General features: G+C 37.0%; 1 protein-coding gene across 4 annotated transcripts in view; it reads right to left on the bottom strand.

Annotated features, from left to right (window-relative positions):
* Positions 1–4,309: 4,309 nt before the first annotated feature.
* cita (citron rho-interacting serine/threonine kinase a) overlaps positions 4,310–21,841 on the bottom strand; it is a 93,158-nt gene continuing 75,626 nt past the window's right edge. For 2 of the 4 annotated variants that reach the window (XM_089130668.1, XM_089130669.1), the window contains 16 exons: positions 21,622–21,802; positions 20,325–20,416; positions 20,116–20,220; positions 19,449–19,618; positions 17,195–17,236; positions 15,625–15,705; positions 15,295–15,430; positions 13,636–13,775; positions 13,425–13,517; positions 11,950–12,058; positions 10,618–10,746; positions 10,400–10,480; positions 9,783–9,861; positions 9,514–9,693; positions 6,283–6,637; positions 4,310–6,156 (listed from right to left, as the gene is read on the bottom strand). In XM_089130668.1, the coding sequence (XP_088986794.1) occupies positions 6,133–6,156; positions 6,283–6,637; positions 9,514–9,693; positions 9,783–9,861; positions 10,400–10,480; positions 10,618–10,746; positions 11,950–12,058; positions 13,425–13,517; positions 13,636–13,775; positions 15,295–15,430; positions 15,625–15,705; positions 17,195–17,236; positions 19,449–19,618; positions 20,116–20,220; positions 20,325–20,416; positions 21,622–21,802 (1,997 nt within the window). In that variant the 3' untranslated portion in view covers positions 4,310–6,132. The remainder of the gene's footprint in view (positions 6,157–6,282; positions 6,638–9,513; positions 9,694–9,782; positions 9,862–10,399; positions 10,481–10,617; positions 10,747–11,949; positions 12,059–13,424; positions 13,518–13,635; positions 13,776–15,294; positions 15,431–15,624; positions 15,706–17,194; positions 17,237–19,448; positions 19,619–20,115; positions 20,221–20,324; positions 20,417–21,621; positions 21,803–21,841) is intronic. The other 2 variants (XM_089130670.1, XM_089130671.1) reach the window with 1 other exon arrangement.

Genomic DNA, 21,841 nt, shown 5'->3' with positions numbered 1-21,841 from the left:
AGGAGAATCCCATCACTGCCAGCTCCAACTGAGCCGGATCCCAGCCGCATCTCAGCCGGATCACACGGAGAATCCCATCACTGCCAGCTCCAACTGAGCCGGATCCCAGCCGCATCTCAGCCGGATCACAAGGAGAATCCCATCACTGCCAGCTCCAACTGAGCCGGATCCCAGCCGCATCTCAGCCGGATCACAAGGAGAATCCCATCACTGCCAGCTCCAACTGAGCCGGATCCCAGCCGCATCTCAGCCGGATCACACGGAGAATCCCATCACTGCCAGCTCCAACTGAGCCGGATCCCAGCCGCATCTCAGCCGGATCACAAGGAGAATCCCATCACTGCCAGCTCCAACTGAGCCGGATCCCAGCCGCATCTCAGCCGGATCACACGGAGAATCCCATCACTGCCAGCTCCACCTGAGCCGGATCCCAGCCGCATCTCAGCCAGATCACACGGAGAATCCCATCACTGCCAGCTCTAACTGAGCCGGATCCCAGCCGCATCTCAGCCGGATCACACGGAGAATCCCATCACTGCCAGCTCTAACTGAGCCGGATCTCAGCCGCATCTCAGCCGGATCGCAAGGAGAATCCCATCACTGCCAGCTCCAACTGAGCCGGATCCCAGCCGCATCTCAGCCAGATCACACGGAGAATCCCATCACTGCCAGCTCTAACTGAGCCGGATCCCAGCCGCATCTCAGCCGGATCACACGGAGAATCCCATCACTGCCAGCTCCACCTGAGCCGGATCCCAGCCGCATCTCAGCCGGATCACACGGAGAATCCCATCACTGCCAGCTCCACCTGAGCCGGATCCCAGCCGGAACACACGGAGAACTGGCTCAAGGGATCAGGATCGAGAGCTCATCATTTACTCACTCTCATGTGCTTCTGTGTGACCAAAGTGCACATCTAAAGAATGACATGACAGATTCACCAAAATATTAGTAAGAAAGAAGTTGATCAAGGAGATGGAAAGACAAAGCGCCGAACATTAGTCCCAAACTGATGAGTAACTCTGAAAAACGATCCGCACACCAATATTGGCCAAAAAGCTCACAGGATTTTATTGTCCAGAGGCCACAAATAAAGTGAAAAAGTGTGCAAAACGTCTCCGGGTTCAACCCTTCATCAGTGCCGAGCGTATTACGGTAATTTACACACTCATTACCGTAATCCATGTAACACACTGGAATCTGATTTTATCCCATACAAAAATATTTACATTTGAAGAGTTCAGATGCAAAAGCCTCTAAGTGCCATTTGAAATTTTCTTCTTTAATGATGATTTTTATCAAACTTTTATATTTAAGTTATTAGTAATTTCACTTAAATAACAATTAATAGGTAATTATCATTGCCATTTAAGTGAAATCACTGAACTTAAATCTACAAGCTTGAAAAAAAGGATCATTAAAGAAGAAAATTTCAAATGGCACTTAGAGGCTTTTGCATCTGAACTCTTCATTTACAAAATTTTGAATAGAGGATTGTTGTGATATATGCATGTATAATCATGTAAACCATTTATTTAAATATTTTTATATGGGATAAAATCAGATTCCAGTGTATTACATGGATTACGGTAATTAGTGTGTAAATTACCGTTTTGCACACCTTGCACTTTTTCACTTTATTTGTGGCCTCTAAACAATAAAATCCGGTGAGCTTTTTGACCAATATTCGTGTGCGAATCTTTTTTCTGATTTTTAAGAAAGTAGTTGAGAAATTTCTCAGACATTTATAAGAATATGAAATACTTGGATATTTTTTTTAAGAACATCGTAATTTTTTTTTAAAGAAAATTACAGACTTTGGTGTTTATCTGACTCTCCAAAGACTTCAACACAAAGAGAAACACCTCAAAGGCGCACTAACGTTTAAAACACTTGTTTATTTTGATAATTGCATAAAAAAAAAAACTTTTTCATAATAAGCTGGCAGTGATATCTGTCGCAACTGGCTTGAGGACAGTTCAGGGACCGGATTCACGAAAATCTTCTTAACTCTTTCCCGCTAGCGCTTTTTAATTCTTTCGTCAATTTATTCAGTAATGTGTTTCCATGTTTCGTCATTGATCGCTATCATCAGCGTGGACAGGAACAGTGAATCACTGCAAAGCTATTGCTATCTTTTTACTTCTAAACGAAGAGCATAAAAGAACTTCGTTGTGAGTTTATCGGCGATTCTCTTGCGCGTCGTGTGCAGTTCACTTAACGGCCACCGGTGTCACTGATAACACGGGTTCCTGATCCTACATGCAGCTCCTTTAATATAAATAAACGTTTAATCAAAATAAAAATCACAATAGAGTGCGATTATCAAATCAAATGCTGGATTTTAATTAAGTTGTTACCGAACTACTAATTTATTCAGTCACGTCACGCATAATCATGACCAATCTGTGTTTACATTATAAACAATGGTGTCACTTCAGAGAACCTGTCGCGAGGAATATTAATATGTATCATATATATAGTCACTAGTGTTATATTGTAATGCTTGGTATTACAAGTCGAAGGCTATCTAAACTTTAGTTAGCCTATTAAATTCTTAAATTTTGAAAAGATATCATTCCTCTTTATGTTTTGTGAATCCACCCCGATCTCGTTTGGATTATTTTTACGATTATTCTTTAAAAAATAAATATATACTTCATAAATATGATAGACGAATAGAACTTGTATGCAAATGAGATCTGAAGGTCCCATCCGGCTCACCGTCCTTTAGTTCATGCGGCCGAGGAAACGATGACAGAACTTTAATATCCCTGATTCGCTCTGACTTTGCCGAGGAGTTTTGCACACTTGAATCTGTGTTCATGAACTTTGTTTGTATATTATGTCACATGTTGTACAGCCAATGCAATGAAAGCTTGACGGACTGAATGGAGTTTCACGAATTTGAGCAATACGCACCACAGGATCGGGACGGTTATGGAAAAGATCCTTGTGCGACGACCATCTCAAACCACGTGTCTGCTGTCGCTATGCCCTAATGAAATCCCCCACAATGCAATGCTGCTGTCTTTCCTCTCTGTTGGACAGGGTTTGTACGAGCACTGTCGCTTATGGAGTCGTTTGTGTGAATGAAATTAAAGCACAACACACTGCCAACCTGAACCTCGTGTCCGTCTGACTCGCTGATACGATAGGCGTGTTTTTACTCTGAAATGGTTGATTTAGGTTCAGTTAATGAACATGTAGTCCTGGTTGATAATGTGCAATCCGAATTCTATAGAGAATTTTACTCCTGGTTTACTACTAACCCCAAAGCTTGACATTAAATAATAACACGCGAATTATTATTATTATTTTTTTTACATTTATTTACCTTTAGATGAAAAAAAGGGGGGAAATGTGCTTTTGTGGCTTATATAATGAGAAAATGAAAGACAAAACAGCTCAATTTTATAATTTTACTCCAAGGCCCAAACCGGAACAAAAATATGGAGAAATGTATATTTATTTTGAGAAAAAGTCATGTAAATGTAATGTAAATCAATGAGATCTTTATAACAGTAAAGAAGATACTTGCATAAAATGCATAAACATTTGCTAGTAGTCTTAGTAAGATTATATTTAAATTAGTTTTATAATCAAAGCTCTGTAAACTTTATACGTTTTAAAACTACAATGATGGTTAAGAAATTAACTAATAAACCTTCCTCAAAAGCCTGATGATCATTTTTGTAACTCGTGATTTTTATAATACATGAGTTAAGTCATTATTTTTATATTGAATAGGCTTAACTTTAAATGTAAAGCAAACTTAAAACAATCTTTACATAAACTAATTAAAATAAATGCCTGTAATTTTCCTTAAAATGCCCGTTTTTCCTGTTTTAAGCGTTTGAAGTCGATGGAGTTCACTGGTATAACTCTCATATGCAACCTACACAATTCAACTTCATGATATAGGCCTATAGCTACAAATAAATTGTCTCATAAATATTGATATTCATCTGTTTTATGCATCAGATTCAAAACGTTAGTGCCTTCACTCATTAATGAGAAGATATTGATTACATAAATATGTTTTTAGGAGGAAAATCCTGTTGACTCTTTACTTTCTCAATAAACGTAATGTTACCTGGTCTGATTCAACCCAATCCAAGCAAAGCCTATCTTCATAATATTTCATAAATTTGAAATAACTCGATGTCTTCAATCCCTCTTATTTTTTCAATCAAATCCTGACGGTGAAAATCAAGTCCAATCCTACATTTCTCGACCAAAAATGCAGTTTGACCTGAAAACATGATCATGAGAGTAACAGGACTCAAAAAAGACCCAGAGGCTCAGATAAAGATATAACTTTTTTGTTTATTAGTGGCTATAGATAATGCTATTGGACCATAATCATAAAAAATGATAAAACAAGTAAAGTTAACGCTACATCTCTGGTCAGCGGTCGGTTAACATCGGCATCGATTAGCGCAGAATGAGAAATGAGAAGCGGGAAAAAACAAACCCGTTACAACGTCTCCATGCGACAGAGCGAGACGTCACCGCACGAATCAGCCGAGCGCGCGCGCGAAACACATCATCACGGTGAGCGGGAAATGGCGTCGGTGGCACTTCATCTGAGGAGAAATTCCAGAGTGATTCCTTTAGGATTCATACATTCTAATCCTGAGTTCATCATGGCTCATGGGAAGCGGACGACACACACCACGACGAGAGTTGCTCCGAACACGACACCGAACAGCGAGCCGGTACGTGACAAGACGAAAACACGCCAGCTTGATTCAAGCAAAAATGTTCAGATTGAGACAAAATCCATCCGTTACAAACCGGTTCCTCGCGCTTCGATTTTAACAAAAATAGACCCGCCTCGCGATTCGCTTCGATATCGTCTTATATAAAAATCATCACGTGGGTGTATTTACAAGGGGTTAAACGTGACATTCTGAAAGTTTACAAAGATTCCGTTCTTCCGTCGGGACGGACGCTACGCGATCGCCGGGGATTATGGATAGTGCGGGAGAAACTTATTTCTGCCACGGAATAGAAAAACAAAAGTAAGACATTTTAATCTACAATTCTGACAATGGCTTTTCCTCAGAGGCTAGTTTATACACTTCATTTGCAAATCAGAGTTTGTTATTGCGAATTTACATCTAATTCTGGCATAATTCACAATTAAGATTTTTTTCGGCTTCCACCATAAAAAAAATTATTTCACAAATCTGACTGTTTTTCTCACAATTACTAGCTTTAATCTTTTGCAAGTCTGCTTGTTATCTTAAGTTTACATCTCATAATTAATTTTTTTCTGCTTTCGCATGGATTTTTTTTTTACAATGGCATTTATAACTTTTTTCACCAATCTGTCTTTTATTTCCACAATTGCGAGGTTGTCTCACTGAATAAAAAAAACAAACAAACAAAACTAAATTGTCAATAATGAGTGACTTATCTCTCAGTTTATATTAAAAAAGAAATATAAAAGGTAATTGCAACGTTTTATCGCAAAATTTAGATTATTTTCCCCCTCAGGGTCGCAAGCTTGTATCTCGCAATTTGAACTTTCTTAGTTTTTTTTCTTCTTTTCACCATGGAATAATTTTTTTAAAAGGTAATTGCTACTTTTAATCTCGCAATTCTGAGAAAAAAATTATTTTAAAAAATCTAAATTTTCAACCTTTTTTTTAATTCTACAAAAAGTCAGAATTGTGAGACGTAAACTGGCAATAATAATAACTTTTTAATCTCACAATTTAGTTTTTGTGTGAAATAAATGTTATAGATACCGTTTAAATAATTTTTTCCATGGTGGAAACAGAAAAAATCTAAATTGTGAATTATGCCAGAATTATGAGATGTAAACTCGCAATAACAAACTCATAACTTTCTAAATGACAGATATAAACTAGCAACTGAGGAAAAAGTCAGAATCGTACGATTGAAACATCTTGTGCTGTTATTTTTTCTATTCTGGGGCAGAAACAAGCTTCCATCGGACATAAAAAGAGAAGGACAGGAAAATCAAGACAAACAATGTGTGTGTTAGTGTGGTTTAGAAAGGTTCGCACTAGTAAACGCTGGCCAGATCTCTGTGTTGTGTTTCTAAGGCCATGTGGAGCGGGACGTTGTGCTGGGAGTTTCGGGATCTGATGATGTCACTCACACCGACGACTGATCCCAGACCTGCTGGACACACAAACACAGGTTTATCATTAGGATAATTGTAGAAACATCCACCTTCAGCTTGTGCTTCGTGTCTTTTTGATCGGGTGTGTGTGTGTGTGTGTGTGTGTGTTCAGTCGTCCTGACCTTGTTGACAGTATTGATGGGTGTTCGAGCGGATCCGGTGTGCAGTCTCTGTCTCGGCTCCTCAAACGCGTGCCCAGGCGATCTCTCCCTGCGCAGCTCCATCACGCGTCCCGGAGAACAGTCGAGTCGAGGGTCCATGATCCTCCCCGGGGACTTCTCCCGGTCCATGATCCTCCCCGGGGACTTCTCCCGGTCCAGGGCCCGCGCCGGAGACTTGTCACGCCTGAACTCGGTGCGGGCCTCTCGGTAGCGATGAGGCGTCCCGGGCTGGTGGATCCCCTCCTGGACCGACGGCATCGACGCCACACGCTTGGAGATGTGCTCGTTGTAGGTCGGAGGACCACGCTTGTTCGGGCTGAGAGGACAGAGAGAGTCAGGGTCAGTCGCCTTGCGTTCCTTCTTCACAGAAATGCATCATGATAACGGTGTCTTCCTGTCATTTACACTTTATTTTCAAAGCAAATTCATTGGTAAATGTGACACTGAAGACTGGAGTAATGATGATGAAAATTCATCAATATTTCACTATTTAGCGTTAGGGTGCCATTCAACAAACTCTATATTTACATACTTTAAATATAAATATTTTATATATTGAACCACAGTTTATCGTGGCATTTCGTGTCTGGACACAGTTTGAAGATCATCTCATATTTATTATGAACTAGGGCTGGGTAATAAATATCGATTTCTCGATATTAATCGATTCTCATTTTTACGAACCGATATCGATTCTTAAATCTCAAGAATCGATTAGTCATCCTGTTTCATTTGAATGAATGGATCATTGTATCGCGGCTGCGCGCATCCAAAAAATCGCAATAATCTTTGTTCTTTGTTACTATTGATATGAAACAAAGTCTCAATTTTCAAATTACGTCCATTTTCTTTGGAAATTCAAAATCATAAATAGTGTTTTGTCGCTGTGGCGTGAGATCGCTCTGGAGAAGCAGCAGCGCTGATCTCTCTTCCGGCTTAATAATACCTGTCACAGCGCCAAATAAACATGAATGAGCATCTGAAAGTGTGTTAAAGATAGAGGACAACTTATCCAAATCCGGATCATGTCACATTGATTCACTCAATCAGCGTTTCAACCATGGAAAGACGTCAGTTAAACAGCTTGTAATCAATGTATCGTCATATTTACCTCAGAAAACCCACATAAACTCGTTAGTCAGCTAGAAAAAATAACTCTAAATATATACACCATATTACATATGAATTATAATCTTAATGTTCTTCAATATTTAATGCATATTTGAATAAATCTGGCAAGTTTTTATGACAGCCACCATTTAAATGTTTATATTTCATATAATCTTCTTATTATAAAAATAAATAAAAGTGTAATTTAAGTGTTTGTAAAGCTACAAAACAGTTCATTATTACCTTCATATTAGGCTAATGAAGCCCAACTAGACTCCCATAGTTTACAGCATTAGTTCAGAGATTTGATTTCCTTGAGAAAAATGGCCATTTATTGTAACTGATATCCAAAATAATCAATATTGAATCGTATCGAAATTGAATCGAATTGTGAAATTTGTCTCAATACCCAGCCCTATTATGCACACTTAATTTAATTTATCAACAGTACCTGAAGAAAACTACACACACACACGGAAACATTGATAAAGTGTTTATAGAGGGACCTGACAGACATTCACCAGTGAGAAGAAATGAAATATATGAATAAAGTTATTAATGTGAAACCACACACCCATCAGACCAGTGAAGAGATTCAGATTTGTGTGCAGTTTAAATCACAGGACGACTTACCAATCAAACACGTCTCCTCATCCGCCATATCCATAACAACATATTTATGCTTTTAAAAGCACGATACAATGAAAGCAACAGTCAAATCATGAACAACAGCTTCTGATATGATATAATCGCAGCTGAGAAAGAAATTAGGAAAATCACTAATACTTCATTTGCACATTCAAACATACATTTCAGAAAACTATTCTCTTAATGTACTGTGATTAATCAACGGGAAAATATGGTGATATTTTTACTTGAAGTGGCTTAAAGTTATATAAGATGAACATTAAACTAGTCAGAATATTCTCCTTAAAAACACTTTATTCATAACAGGTTAAAACGTTCATGCTCAGTCACTCCTTTGCACATATAAAGAAAGCACATTTCTTCCTGTAAAGAAGAGAAACACAGTCAGAACCTCTGGACCAATCACAGCCAGACTCCAGGTCACATGGGGTCGTTCTGCAGGACTGACACATTTAACTCATGACTCACTGAACATCTTCCGCATTAGATCTGATGTCAATGCCAGTGTTTCTCGTGTCGTCACTGATCATGAGTAATGCAGGATTCATCTAAATAAGACCAATTAAAACTAAAAAAAGTCTTGCACTTTCATCATCTTTCAAATTTGTAATGAGAATCGTATATAAATCTGGATATGAACAAAAACTGTTTTTTCCATTCCCGCCTGTTATTAGGGCCCTATGACTTCTGTGATGCAGAAAATCCAGTCAGAAAAATTGAATTTACTGTATAAACAATCACGTCAACTCGTCAAAATAAGAGTTTAGTTTAACTTGACAGAAATATAGTAATGTTGTACAGTGGAATTTAGATACGCCTCAATGTAGTAATAATAATAATAACACTAATAAATTAATATCAAAATCATTTTTCTTCCATGTTTAACAAGCTCAGTTGTGCAGCATGTAGTTTGACAGAAAAAGTTTAGTTTTGTATTATTAAAAGATTAATTAAATTAATGTTTTATGTCTTTATTTGATTACCAGAAAATACACAACACAGAATTTGTGGAAAAATTCATAGAAATACAATAAAAATAAAAAATAAAAAAAGATTAAAATGGTTGTTTTTATGAATTCAATTAATTAGATATGCTTTTTGATTAATACATTTGAATTATTAACTTAATTAAACCATGGAATCCAGAAAACAGAATTTGGTAAAAAAAAAGTAAAATAAAATAAAATGTAATTTGAGAAAAAAAAAAATATATTTCATAGGGCCCTAAAAATGTAACTTTTGTTAAACTTTTCATAAAGTGTTGTTAAATTGTGTAAGTTTCATAGTTTTTAATTTAGACAATAAAAAAAATTAAATCAATCTGAAAAAAAAAACCCCCAGAAAAACTTAATTTTGGTAAAAAAAAAAAAAAAGGATTTCATTGGACCCTACGTTAGCGACAATTCACACACACACACACACACACACACTGACCTGCGCGTGGAGCCGTTTCTCTGCGGTTCTGCGCTCGACCCCTCTTGACTCAGATTGCCTTTGCAGCAAATGACCCGCAGTTTGTTCTGGTAGGACGAGGCCAGATACACGGCGCCGGACGAGATGGCTGGACCCAGGTAACGCGGGCTGGGAATATCCAGGTGTGCGTACGCATGTGGCCTGAACACACACACACACACAGCACTCGAGTCAGAGTCTCCAACAAACACCAAGACTGAAAGCAGAAGTGTGTGTGACTGCAGCTTTACCCGAGCGCTGAGTGAGACTGGACCTCGATGACGTCCAGAGAGTTGAAGTACGTGACGAACAGGTACGGCTCTCGATACGCTGTGGACATTATTGTAATATATTATAAATATTAAATACATGATTTTATATATATGTAAAATTGATTTATATTCATTCAAATAAATTACACACATACTGTATATATATATATATATATGAAGAGTTCAGATGCAAAAGCCTCTAAATGCCATTTGAAATTTTCTTCTAGAATGATCATTTTTATCAAGCTTGTATATTTAAGTTCAGTAATTTCACTTAAATGGGGATGAAGATTATTAATTGTCATTTAAGTGAAATTACTGAACTTAAATATACAAGCTTGATAAAAATGATCATTTTAGAAGAAAATTTCAAATGGCACTTAGAGGCTTTTGCATCTGAACTCTTCATATATATATATATATATATTTATTCACTTCTTTCAGTTGAATTATAGTTATGGATAGGGGAAATACACGTTTTTATGAAAGTTATGGATAAATGGATGTTTCCAGAGCCAGTGAGAAATTGTGTTTTTATAATTGTCATCCAAAATAATGATTTACATTTTTAAATAAACAGATTAATAAGGTTTTACCGAAGGACAGAGGCAGACGGCTCCACTTGATGTCATCGCTGCGACTCCGGCGGCCGTACGCGTCCACGAACACACCGAACTCTACAACGACACACACACCGGTCAAACACAGATCCAAACACCTTTAGCAGCTCACACACACACACGCACACACACCTTCAGCAGCTCACACACACACACACACACACACACCTTCAGCAGCTCACACACACACGCACCGTGGAAGCAGAGCAGGTACTCCACTTTCTGAGGCGCGCTGGACACCTGGATGATGGAGATCGGGAAACTGTGTGAGGAGGCGGCGAACACGGCCGAGGCCAACGTCACGTCGTTCTTATCCAGGAACTCTGAACACACACACACACACACACATCAAAATTATTCACATTTATTCATTTAGCTGACGCTTTTATCCAAAGCGACTTACAATTGCTATATATGTCAGAGGTCGCACGCCTCTGGAGCAACTAGGGGTTAAGTGTCTCGCTGGTGTCTCACAGTGGATTCGAACCCGGGTCTCTCACACCAAAGGCATGTGTCTCATCCACTGCGCCATCACCACCCTTAGTTTTTACTATTTATTTGGCTGAAAATAGCAGAAAAAGCACTTTCGGGCTTAATAAGTGAAAAGACTAGCGGTGTAACGATATCCTCATACGATACGATATCACTGCGATACTCCACGACACATGGGGAAGGTTAACAACACACACACTGTTGATTAAAAAGCTAAATTTGGTGTTAGACTGTGTGTAAATGAACAGGCTTCTGGACCCAAAGCACAGACGATAGAGACGCCAGAATAACAATATTCATGATTCTGAAGAGTTATTTCAGACGAATGCGCTTGTGCCGTCTCTGACTAGAGATATATAAAATAATGTCGGACACTTTTACACAAATATCCCCATTGCATTATTATAGATTATATATAGCTGTTTAATGTAGTACTGACACTAAAACTCTGACAACTTGAATTCTCTCACCCATATTGATTATTTTGGGTGAACTACACACAACACAGATTGTCATGATACATACTGGTGCATTTTTGTCTCTTATTAATGTTAATCAATCAACAAAATATGTCAAATACATGTTAAATAAACCTACAGTGGTTTATTTCATTGGTATTTTTTCATATTTGTCATGTGTTTCTAATTTGCTTCATTCTTTTTTATACAGGCCTAACCAAAAATAAAATAACAAAATTACATATATATATATAATTTATATATTCAATGCAATTTTTTGTTGTTGTAAACCTATAAAGTGTTATGTTATTTCGGTAATAGGCCTAATATAGGCTCAAAGATGGCCAAATAACAGTATTTCAAGTGCTTTGTTGGTATGTCTGCTGGAATGTAAAAAAAAAATCAGTGTTAAACATTTTTTAAATGTTAAATGTTAATTAAATATTTCTAAATTGTAGTTTTGTCATTTTTTTGGGGAAAAGCAAGACAAAGCACATTTTGATGATTTAACTCATGAAATGGTGAAAAATGGTCAAAATAAAGGGGAGACAGACTGTGTTGCGGCGATGATCCCACCTTCCAGCACGTACTGCTTCATCTCAATCTCGTAGAACTTGTTGGTGCCGATGATGATGCTGTATCCAGTGAAGTGAATGCAGCTGCAGGGTTCAGACGTCTCGATCTCCTGCGATACACACATGAATGGACGAAGTATTATTACGCAATTTCAACGGTTTTCGGTCTCCTAAAATAGGGTTACATGCAACAAAGGTGAAAACACATCCCCATAATCTCCACTGCATCGTCAGCTCGTCTGAAACGCTTCGGTCTCTCTAAGCCCCGCCTCTCTGAGAGCTGCTCTGCTTTGATTGGTCAGAAGCTAAACGCTCATTATCATATCAGAATCTGCTTCCGATGTAAGCTGTAAAAAAGTTGACTTGTCAAAATTACAACAAAAAGTTGAAATTGTGTGGAGATGAAGTCAAAAGTTTGACTTAGAGTCATATCTATAAAATTATGGTTGAAATTTGAGTCATATTCAACTTTTTTATGCCTTAAGTTTAACTTTTTTACGTTAAAAATTACATAAGTAAAAATTGAGACAAAGTTGTCATAATAAGATATAATTAAGTCATAAAGAGTCATACTTATGTAAGTTGAAATGATGACTGTCAAAATTCTGAGTTGAGACGTAAAAAAGTCGTAAAATATGAAATTATGAGTCAGAATTCTGATTTAAGTCAATTATCAATGATATAAAAGTCAAAACTGCCTTAAAATCTGAATTATGACAAAACGTATGGCCTTAACATTGACTTGAAAGATCATAATTATGACAATACCCAAAAAAAAAAAACCCAAAAAAATGGTAACACTTTACAATAAGGTTCATTAGTTAACATTAATTAACTACATTAGTTAACATGTACAATATGTGAACAATACTTCTTCAGCATTTATTAATCTTAGTTAATATTATTTCCAACATTTACTAATACATAATTAAAATCAAAGGTTGTATTAGTTAACATTAGTTAATGGACTGTGAACTAACATGAACGCACAATGAACAGCTGTATTTGTATTAACTAACATCAACAAATATTAATAAACACTGTAAATAATGCATTGCTCATCGTTAGTTCATGTTAGTTAATGCATTTACTAATGTTAACTAATGAACCTTATTGTACAGTGTTAACAAAAAAATTATGACAATAAAATTATAAATTTCAATATACAATATATTTTTTTTTTTAATAAAAAAAATTACAAATTTTTTCCCCTCATATCTTCAACATTTTATCATTATTCTCTGCATCTTCGACATGAACGGCTCAAACCAGTCTCGGATAAACCAGTGTTTGAGGGCGGGGCATAGAGATGCTGCTCAGCCAATGGGCTGGCATTATGCAAATGTAAGTGAGTCTGAATTACTGACGACTCGTTTCAGTTCAGAATCACTTCTTTCTTTTAAGAGCCGATAACTTTGTACTTTGATGTTCTACACACTACATGTCTGCATCCACGAGGACTTTCTTACACGTCACCTTTCTGATGCAGAACTTGTTGAGTGTGTCGTTGAAGCGCAGGATGGTGATTTTGTTGGGCATCGCAGCACAGATACACATGCCACTGTCGATCTGAAACACACACTTCATTCCTCAGTGTACTGATAAACTAACACACGTAGAGTATAATAAGATCATGTGAGTGTTTGAACGGTGAGGTCACAGGGGTCGAGTCGAGTGAACGCTTCACCTTTCCAGAAGCGAAGAGATGGCAGCCCTTCACCGCCTCGAAGATGTAGGGACTGAGATCGGGCTGAGCCGGCAGATGAGACTGAGCCAGAGACTGTTTGACCCGCTTAATGTCCACCAGACACAGAGCGCGCTCCTCACCTGACACACACACACACACACACACACGAAATGAACTGGGCAGAATAACAACACTACTGTGTCCCGCAGAGCTGCTTATATAGGATGTCTACCGATATAAACAAGCTAAATTAAGACCCTTTTAATGCCACCGCTGTCATAAATACTATATATTATTCATATTCATAAGAGCAGACAACATCCCATACAAAAAAAATCCCACAAAAGCACTGAGATTTTTATTTTAACAGTTTATTCTGAATGAATATTTTCATCAGCGCTCTATAAGCTCTTAACGGGGTTCGTACAGATGCTGTAAAATGAAATTTCAGGACTTCAATCAGAAATCTCACTTATTAAACACTATCTTTATTATCCTACAAATTATAAAAAAACAAAATGGTACAAATAAAGTGCAAAATTACTGTGGAAACTATAACCATTGAAAGGATTCTATGACAAAGATATGAAGTTTTATATTTATATGGGCAATATTACGCTCATAACCATGTGAAATGGCTTTATCAGACAAGCAGCAGTGTTCATTTTTCATAAAAAATATTGTTTCATTGATAAAATTACATATATTGTCTTCAAGCACCTTTCAAGGACCTCTTCATAAATGTGGCTTTTTCAAGGGTCTTCCAGGACTTAAATTTCTTAAATCTGCATATTTTTTATATTTACCCCCAGAATTTTCTTTATCTTTATAATTTAGGCCATTTTTTTAACCTCAAAATCTTTGATGTCAAATTCTTACATTTGATAAATGAATTCAATATGCACTATAGGGCTGATATCAATTAACTCAATGTACACAGCAAAATTACAACTGCAATAAATAAAATGTAATGGGATAAATATTTTAAATTCCTTTTTGAATATACAATCAATAAATGTTGTAAAAAAAAAAGGTGAGTCTGTTCCTGAGTGAGTCATTGATTCAAACGATTCGTTCCAAGCGCTGAATCATTCAGGAACTAAACGAGATACGCAATAGTTCGGCTCTGATCTTCGTTTGGAACTATTTTGGTTGGTAAAAACAACACAAACAGTCAATATTGTGTCTAAAATGTAAGTCATTTAATATTCACTACTTGTTTATTGAACAAAAATCAATGTAATATTTGCAATCGTGAGAATATTTAGCAAAATAGCTCCCTTGTCATGTTATGTTACTTAAATATATCATGTTATGAATAAATAAACTCAACATTTTGAATTTTTTCCTCAGTACATTTCTTCTGTGGGTTTCCTCACCAGTGCTACCAGAAACACACTATATCCATTATTATCAATCGCTGTTTATGTAATAAAATCTGAATCATTCTCGTGTTTCGATGCTTCTCTGGTTATTTGATGGACATTGGAGACATTTGAGATGTAATGAGACATATTTAAGACGCATCGAATCTGAATTCAAGACATTTGAATAATTTTAAGGTTTTTTTAACACTAGACTATTATTGAACTGAATCAACACTGAATTAGTGTGTTTTCCAGCTGAAACTAAAGTCATTGATCATTGATCAGCACTGACCGGTGATCATGAGCAGTTTGTCGAGCTCCTTCAGGATCTGGATCTGGAACACAGAGTCGAGTCCCGGGATGTGTGTGAGCGAGTTCTTGATGACGTTCAGGGCGTACAAACCCTCCTCTGAGCCCACCAGTACGATCTGAAACACACACACACACACGTCTCACAGCTTTTACACAAGTTTAACACACAAATGTCATTTCTTGACCATTCTTAGTTTTGTTTATTTACAATATTAATGGGTATTATCTATGATTTATTTATCTTTATTTCAGTCTGGGCATCACAGCACTCTGATGAGGCGGGTGTACGGTGTGATTAGTGTAACTGTACCTGGTCGGTCAGCGGTAAAGTGCAGTTAATGTCCAGCCGGTCGTCTCCCTCCAGCTTCAGTAGAGAGTTTCCCAGCAGCTTCTGAAGAAAACACACACCGAGATGGAGATTACACCACAAGTCACACACACCTCACTGAGGAAAGGAGCTTTGAATGCTGGAGCCGAGCGCACGTGTGTGTGTGTGTGTGTGTGTGTGTGTTCGAGACAGACGAGGACGTTCAGTGTTTCCCACAGAAGCGTTTTAAAACACACACGTCATGTGTCAAATGACTTCCCTGTTCTCTTTTACACAAATATATTAAAATCTTTTTTTCAACTAGTGAAGCTCGCTTCAACCACTGAATGAAAAAATCATCATAATTCTGACTTTATAACTCGCTTTTGCAAGTTTATATCTCACAATTCTGGAAAAAAGGCACAATTGTGAGATAAAAGTCATAATAATATCTTTTAAATTGTTTTATTCCGAGGAACCAGCTTTAATAACCAACACATTACAACATTAATTATTCAATAATCATGCTGGATTCATTTGAAATACTATTTGAAATGTTGTTAAAATTAAAATTATGTATAAATGTTGGGTTAATTTTTAAGATTTATTTTTATAATTTCATTAATGTTGAATTATGTATAGATGGAGGGTTCTTTTTTATTGCATATATTTTTATTATTAATTATGTAGAGTTGGCGGGTTTATTTAATTAAATTTGTATTATTTTCTTTAGCAATTTTTGAATTATGCTTAGGTGATGGCTTAATTCTTATGATAAATTAATGTTGAATTATGTATAGACCATTTCACAAGATGTAAACAACACTGGTCCAGAAACACTTCCTGTTTCAGTTTGTAACTGTTTTCTTTATTTCACATGTAAAGAAAACATCTTAAAGCTGTTTGTTTAACTTTTTGATTCAGTTTTAAATGTTCTGTTGGTTGTATTTTATCCCAGCTTTTATGTAGTGTTAAAAAACTGAAACAGGAAGTGCTTCTGGACCAGTGTTGTTTACATCTTGTGAAATGGTCTATTTTTATTAATAAAAAATACCAATACATTTCTCAACACCATTCAAAATATAGTAATACATGTAAAAATAAACACAATAATAATTTAAATATTATAACTAATAATCTCATGTTACCATCTCCATAGAATAAATCCTGGATACAGATGTGAACAAAAGTACATTAATTTCTCATTTATTTCATAAATATTAATATATAATGTCTCAATACTGTGAACAACAAAACAAAACCAAAAAACAACAACAAATGAGCACTTCAAATTAGCTGTGTGAATGAATCAATTGAGTGATTCATTTAAAACAAACTGAGAATCATTTGTCTGTGAATCTTTGTCTTATGAATCATAATTCTCTGTATTATGGTTTTTTTTTTTCAAGTGCACGTCTGCAAAATCACAACTGCGGGAAACACTGGTGTGTGCGGATGATGAGCAGCGACACTCGTTCAGCTTCCTGAAGCGCAGAGATGAGAACGTGACCTGATGATGCAAGCAACACGAGCACCAGACAGAGGAGCATGCTGGGTAACAGCATCTGATTACCTGAACCAGCGGCGAGAGAGTCTTCTGGCGTTTAACACCGGCCTACAGCGTTCACAACACAGTCACACGCACAGCGTTAGACAGCAGAACTTAATCAAATAATAATTAAAGGTGCAATGTGTAGTATTTCGCTACAATCTACACACTGCGCCTTTAATGTCGGTGAATGTTAGAACTGATCAGTCTTGTCTTGGTATTTCAGTTCATGTGTTTTTGTATTCACTGTCATTACTGAAACAGATGAATGCTAATGAACGCTTACTAAATAATCAAGGCAGACTTTTAAAAATGAGCAGGAAGACCGTATCCAGTGCTGTTCTCCTTAACTAAAACTATTACAAAACAATTGTTAGCTGAAATAAAGCTATTGAGTACAATTATATACTTAAAACTTTAATGTTGCTTTGACAACCAATTAAAATATAATTAAGCTGAAATAATAAAATAACAATTTAAAAATAGTATTATATATAAAATATCTATAAAATACTCTAATACAATATAAATAATAATACTATAACATCATTAACAACAGCATTTTGGTTACAGCTGTATTTTTTCTTAGCTGAAAAAATTACTTATTAAAACTGAAATAAAAATAAATGAAAGCTAGAAATAAATATTACAGAATTTAAAATGACAAAATAAAAAGAATTTAAAATTATAACAAATACTATAATATTATATAAACATAACTAACAACATTTGAACCCTGGGCTGTTTTCACTTATTTAAATAAAGCGTAAATAAACATCAATAAAAACTTAAACACTTAAATTAGAAATGTTGCCACGGCTTAAAGGATTAGTTCACTTTTGAAAAAACTTTTGCTGATAATTTCCTCACCCCCGTGTCATCCAAGATGTCCATGTCTTTCTTTCCTCAGTCGAAAAGAAATTTAGGTTTTTGATGAAAACATTCCAGGATTTTCTCCATATAATGGACTTCAATGGGAACCGGATGGTTCAAGGTCCAAAAGACAGTTAATAACAGTTTCAGATGCAGCTTTAAACGACACCAGACGATGAATAAGGGTCTTATCATGCGAAACAATCGCTTATTTCAAAACTTATTCCAAAACTGTAACTTTTCTAAGGACAAATGCTAGCCTTGCTCTATTCTGTGCGGCGCGTTTGTAACGTCACGTAATACGTAATTACGTTCAAAAGGTCACGGGCGACGTAGCCGGAAGTACAGAGTCAGTGTTTACAAGTTGAACGCATAGGTTGAACGTGCAAACTAACTCAAACACCGTTTACAAAAAAAGGAATTAAAAGGTAAAACAACGATGTCGGACGATTTTGATTCTGTACTTCCGGCTACGTCGCCCGTGACCTTTTGAACGTAATTACGTATTACGTGACGTTGCAAACGCGCCGCACAGAACAGAGCAAGGCTAGCATTTGTCCTTAGAAAAGTTACATTTCTGGAATAAGTTTTGAAATAACCGCTCGTTTCGCATGATAAGACCCTTATTCATCGTCTGGTGTCGTTTAAAGACATTTGAAGCTGCATCTGAAACTGTTATTAACTGTCTTTTGGACCTTGAACCGTTTGGTTCCCATTGAAGTCCATTATATGGAGAAAAATCCTGGAATGTTTTCATCAAAAACCTAAATTTCTTTTCGACTGAGGAAAGAAAGACATGGACATCTTGGATGACACGGGGGCGAGTAAATTATCAGCAAAAGTTTTTTCAAAAGTGAACTAATCCTTTAAATTGTCTATTAACAAACGGAAATAAAATAACTGAAGCACAAAAAAAAGTTGAAGCACTACAATGATTAAAACTAAACCTGAACATTTCAGGGCATCTGCGCAGTAACAGCAATGAGTAAATCATTGTTTTGCCACGACAAAATAAAGGGTTTAAAACAGGCAGATCCCCTGACATCCCTGAAAACTGTCTGACAAACCATGTCATGAGGTCAGACTAAAAGGAGTAGAGCAAAAAGTGCATTTATCCGTCATAAAAGTGCATTTATCCATCATAAAAGTGCATCTGTCCATCATGAAGTGCTCCACAGGCTCCGGGGGTTAATAAAGGCGTTCTGAAGTGAAGCATTTGTGTAAGAAAAATATCAATTTTTTATCCAAACAAACTTTTTTAATATAACTCAGATTGTATTTGTCTGAAATAAAGTCATTTACACCTAGGGTGACTTAGGGGTGAGTGAATCATGGGCTAATTTTGATTTTAAAGTGAACTACTCTAAGCAAACGCAGGAGTCCTGATCATTCAGAAGAAACTCACCGAGTCCGCTTCGGTTTTCTCTCGGGATCCTCGGCTTCCGGCGACCACCGACTCCAGAACTGCAACCCAGCGCTGCTTATCGGGGAAACTGGGAGCCATGAAGTACAGAGACTGACCTGGCCAACACGTGGTGTGAGGATGAGACTCCAGCTTCAGCACGTACGGTATATCTGACACACACACAGGTTAGTTTTCATTGACTTCCATTGATGTTATATCATTCAGATAAAGATCGAATTTACTTTACTGAAGGAAAGAAGACACCTACATCTTGGATGAGGAAATTAACAGCAAATTTTTGTTTTTGGGTGAACATCCCTTTAATTTACACTGTCAAGACGATGCTATGTTGTTTTAACATTTGATTATTCAGCTTCTGTCAGACTTGCTTTGTTCTGTTGTATTTATATGAGCTGTTGCTTGTCACTTATTTTATTACTGAAGGCACACTTGTCTTCTATAATGTTTGAACTATTAGTTAGTGTCCGCCAGTTTTATCTGGGGTATCGAAATCAATTGAGATCTGTGAAATTTCACTGCTATCTAAAATTGGGGTGGCTTATTTATTAGAATACAATGTTACATGGTCAAAACTTTCTTGTGTTGAGCTCTGTGTTTAATAATTTCATTAATTCTTGTGTGTGTGTGTGTGTGTGTGTTTTCTGACCTGATTTGGCCGTGTTGATGAGTTCAGAGGCTCCGACAGCTCCGTGAACGGTCACCTCACCGTCCGGCAAACACAACTCAAACTCCTCCAAGGGCTTCACTGAGTCTGAAACACACACAGATTCAGAACACACACACACACACACACACACACACACACACACACACACTCAACTAGACCCCGACAGAGTGGATCTGTCAATCTAGTACCTTCTGACAGCTCGGACTCGAAGATCGATACTTTAGTCCCGTCCAACACGACGTACTTCTGCTCCCAGCCCTGCTGACCCCTCTTTCCGTTCCTACACACACACACACACACACTCAGTGACAGGACACTGAATACTGAATATTAGGGATGGGTATTGACACAAATTTCACAATTCGATTCCGATTCGATTCAATCTTGATTATTTTGGATATCAGTTACAATAAATGTCCATTTTTCTCAAGGGAATCAAATCTCTGAACTAATGCTGTAAACTATGGGAGTCTAGTTGGGCTTCATTAGCCTATATGAAGGTAATAATGAACTGTTTTGTAGCTATACAAACACTTAAATTACACTTTTATTTATTTCTATAATAAGAAGATTATATAAAATATAAACATTTAAACGGTGACTGTCATAAAAACTTGCCAGATTTATTCAAATATGCATTAAACATTGAAGAACATTAAGATAATAATGCATATGTAATATGGTGTATATATTTAGCAAAATGCTCCTCGCTAGAGTTATTTTTTCTAGCTGACTAACGAGTTTATGTGGGTTTTCTGAGGTAAATATGACGATACATTGATTACAAGCTGTTTAACTGACGTCTTTCCACGGTTGAAACGCTGATTGAGCGAATCAATGTGACATGATCCGGATTTGGATAAGTTGTCCTCTATCTTTAACACACTTTCAGATGCTCATTCATGTTTATTTGGCGCTGTGACTGGTATTATTAAGCCGGAAGAGAGATCAGCGCTGCTGCTTCTCCAGAGCGATCTCACGCCACAGCGACAAAACGCTATTTATGTTTTTGAATTTCTAAAGAAAATGGACGTAATTTGAAAATTGAGACTTTGTTTCATATCAATAGTAACAAAGGACAAAGATTATTGCGATATTTTTTTGGATGCGCGCAGCCGCGATACAATGATCCATTCATTCAAATGAAACAGGATGACTAATCGATTCTTGAGATTTAAGAATCGATATCGGTTCGTAAAAATGAGAATCGATTAATATCGAGAAATCGCTATTTATTACCCAGCCCTAGTGAATAGGAGAGAAAAAACCTGGTATTTAAAAAAAACAAAAAAACAACTCAGACTAAAGCACGCTGGGTAACACGAATGCGTAAGCAATGAAGAAGGGGTGTGTTTGGACTGATTTCAATTCTAAAACTGGCCAACAGCATATTTCAAAAACTTCCGATCCCACCTTTAAGACTTTTTAAGGGCCTTGATTTTCTCTAAATGTATTTATCAATGTAAAGACTCTGAATGATCTGACCTGGGCTGCTTCATCCAGCCCTCCAGACGCACGTGACCCGACGCCTCTTTGACCTGCAGGGCGGGTGAGCTGGCTTTATCCCGACACAGAGCCTCGGAGAAGTGTGTGGCGAACTCCACCGGCAGCCCACAGGTCGCAGGCAGACACGGGGAACACTTCGGGTGGCAGAGGGTACGACACTCTGGCGGAGAGGAGGGAAACAGAGACGAGGGATGAGAGC

This window comes from Pimephales promelas, chromosome 4 (genome assembly GCF_988280905.1).
Source record: "Pimephales promelas chromosome 4, fPimPro1.hap1.1, whole genome shotgun sequence".
NCBI lineage: Eukaryota > Metazoa > Chordata > Actinopteri > Cypriniformes > Leuciscidae > Pimephales > Pimephales promelas.
The sequence above is the reverse complement of the archived record's forward strand: the minus strand, read 5'-3'. Positions and strand labels throughout refer to the sequence as shown.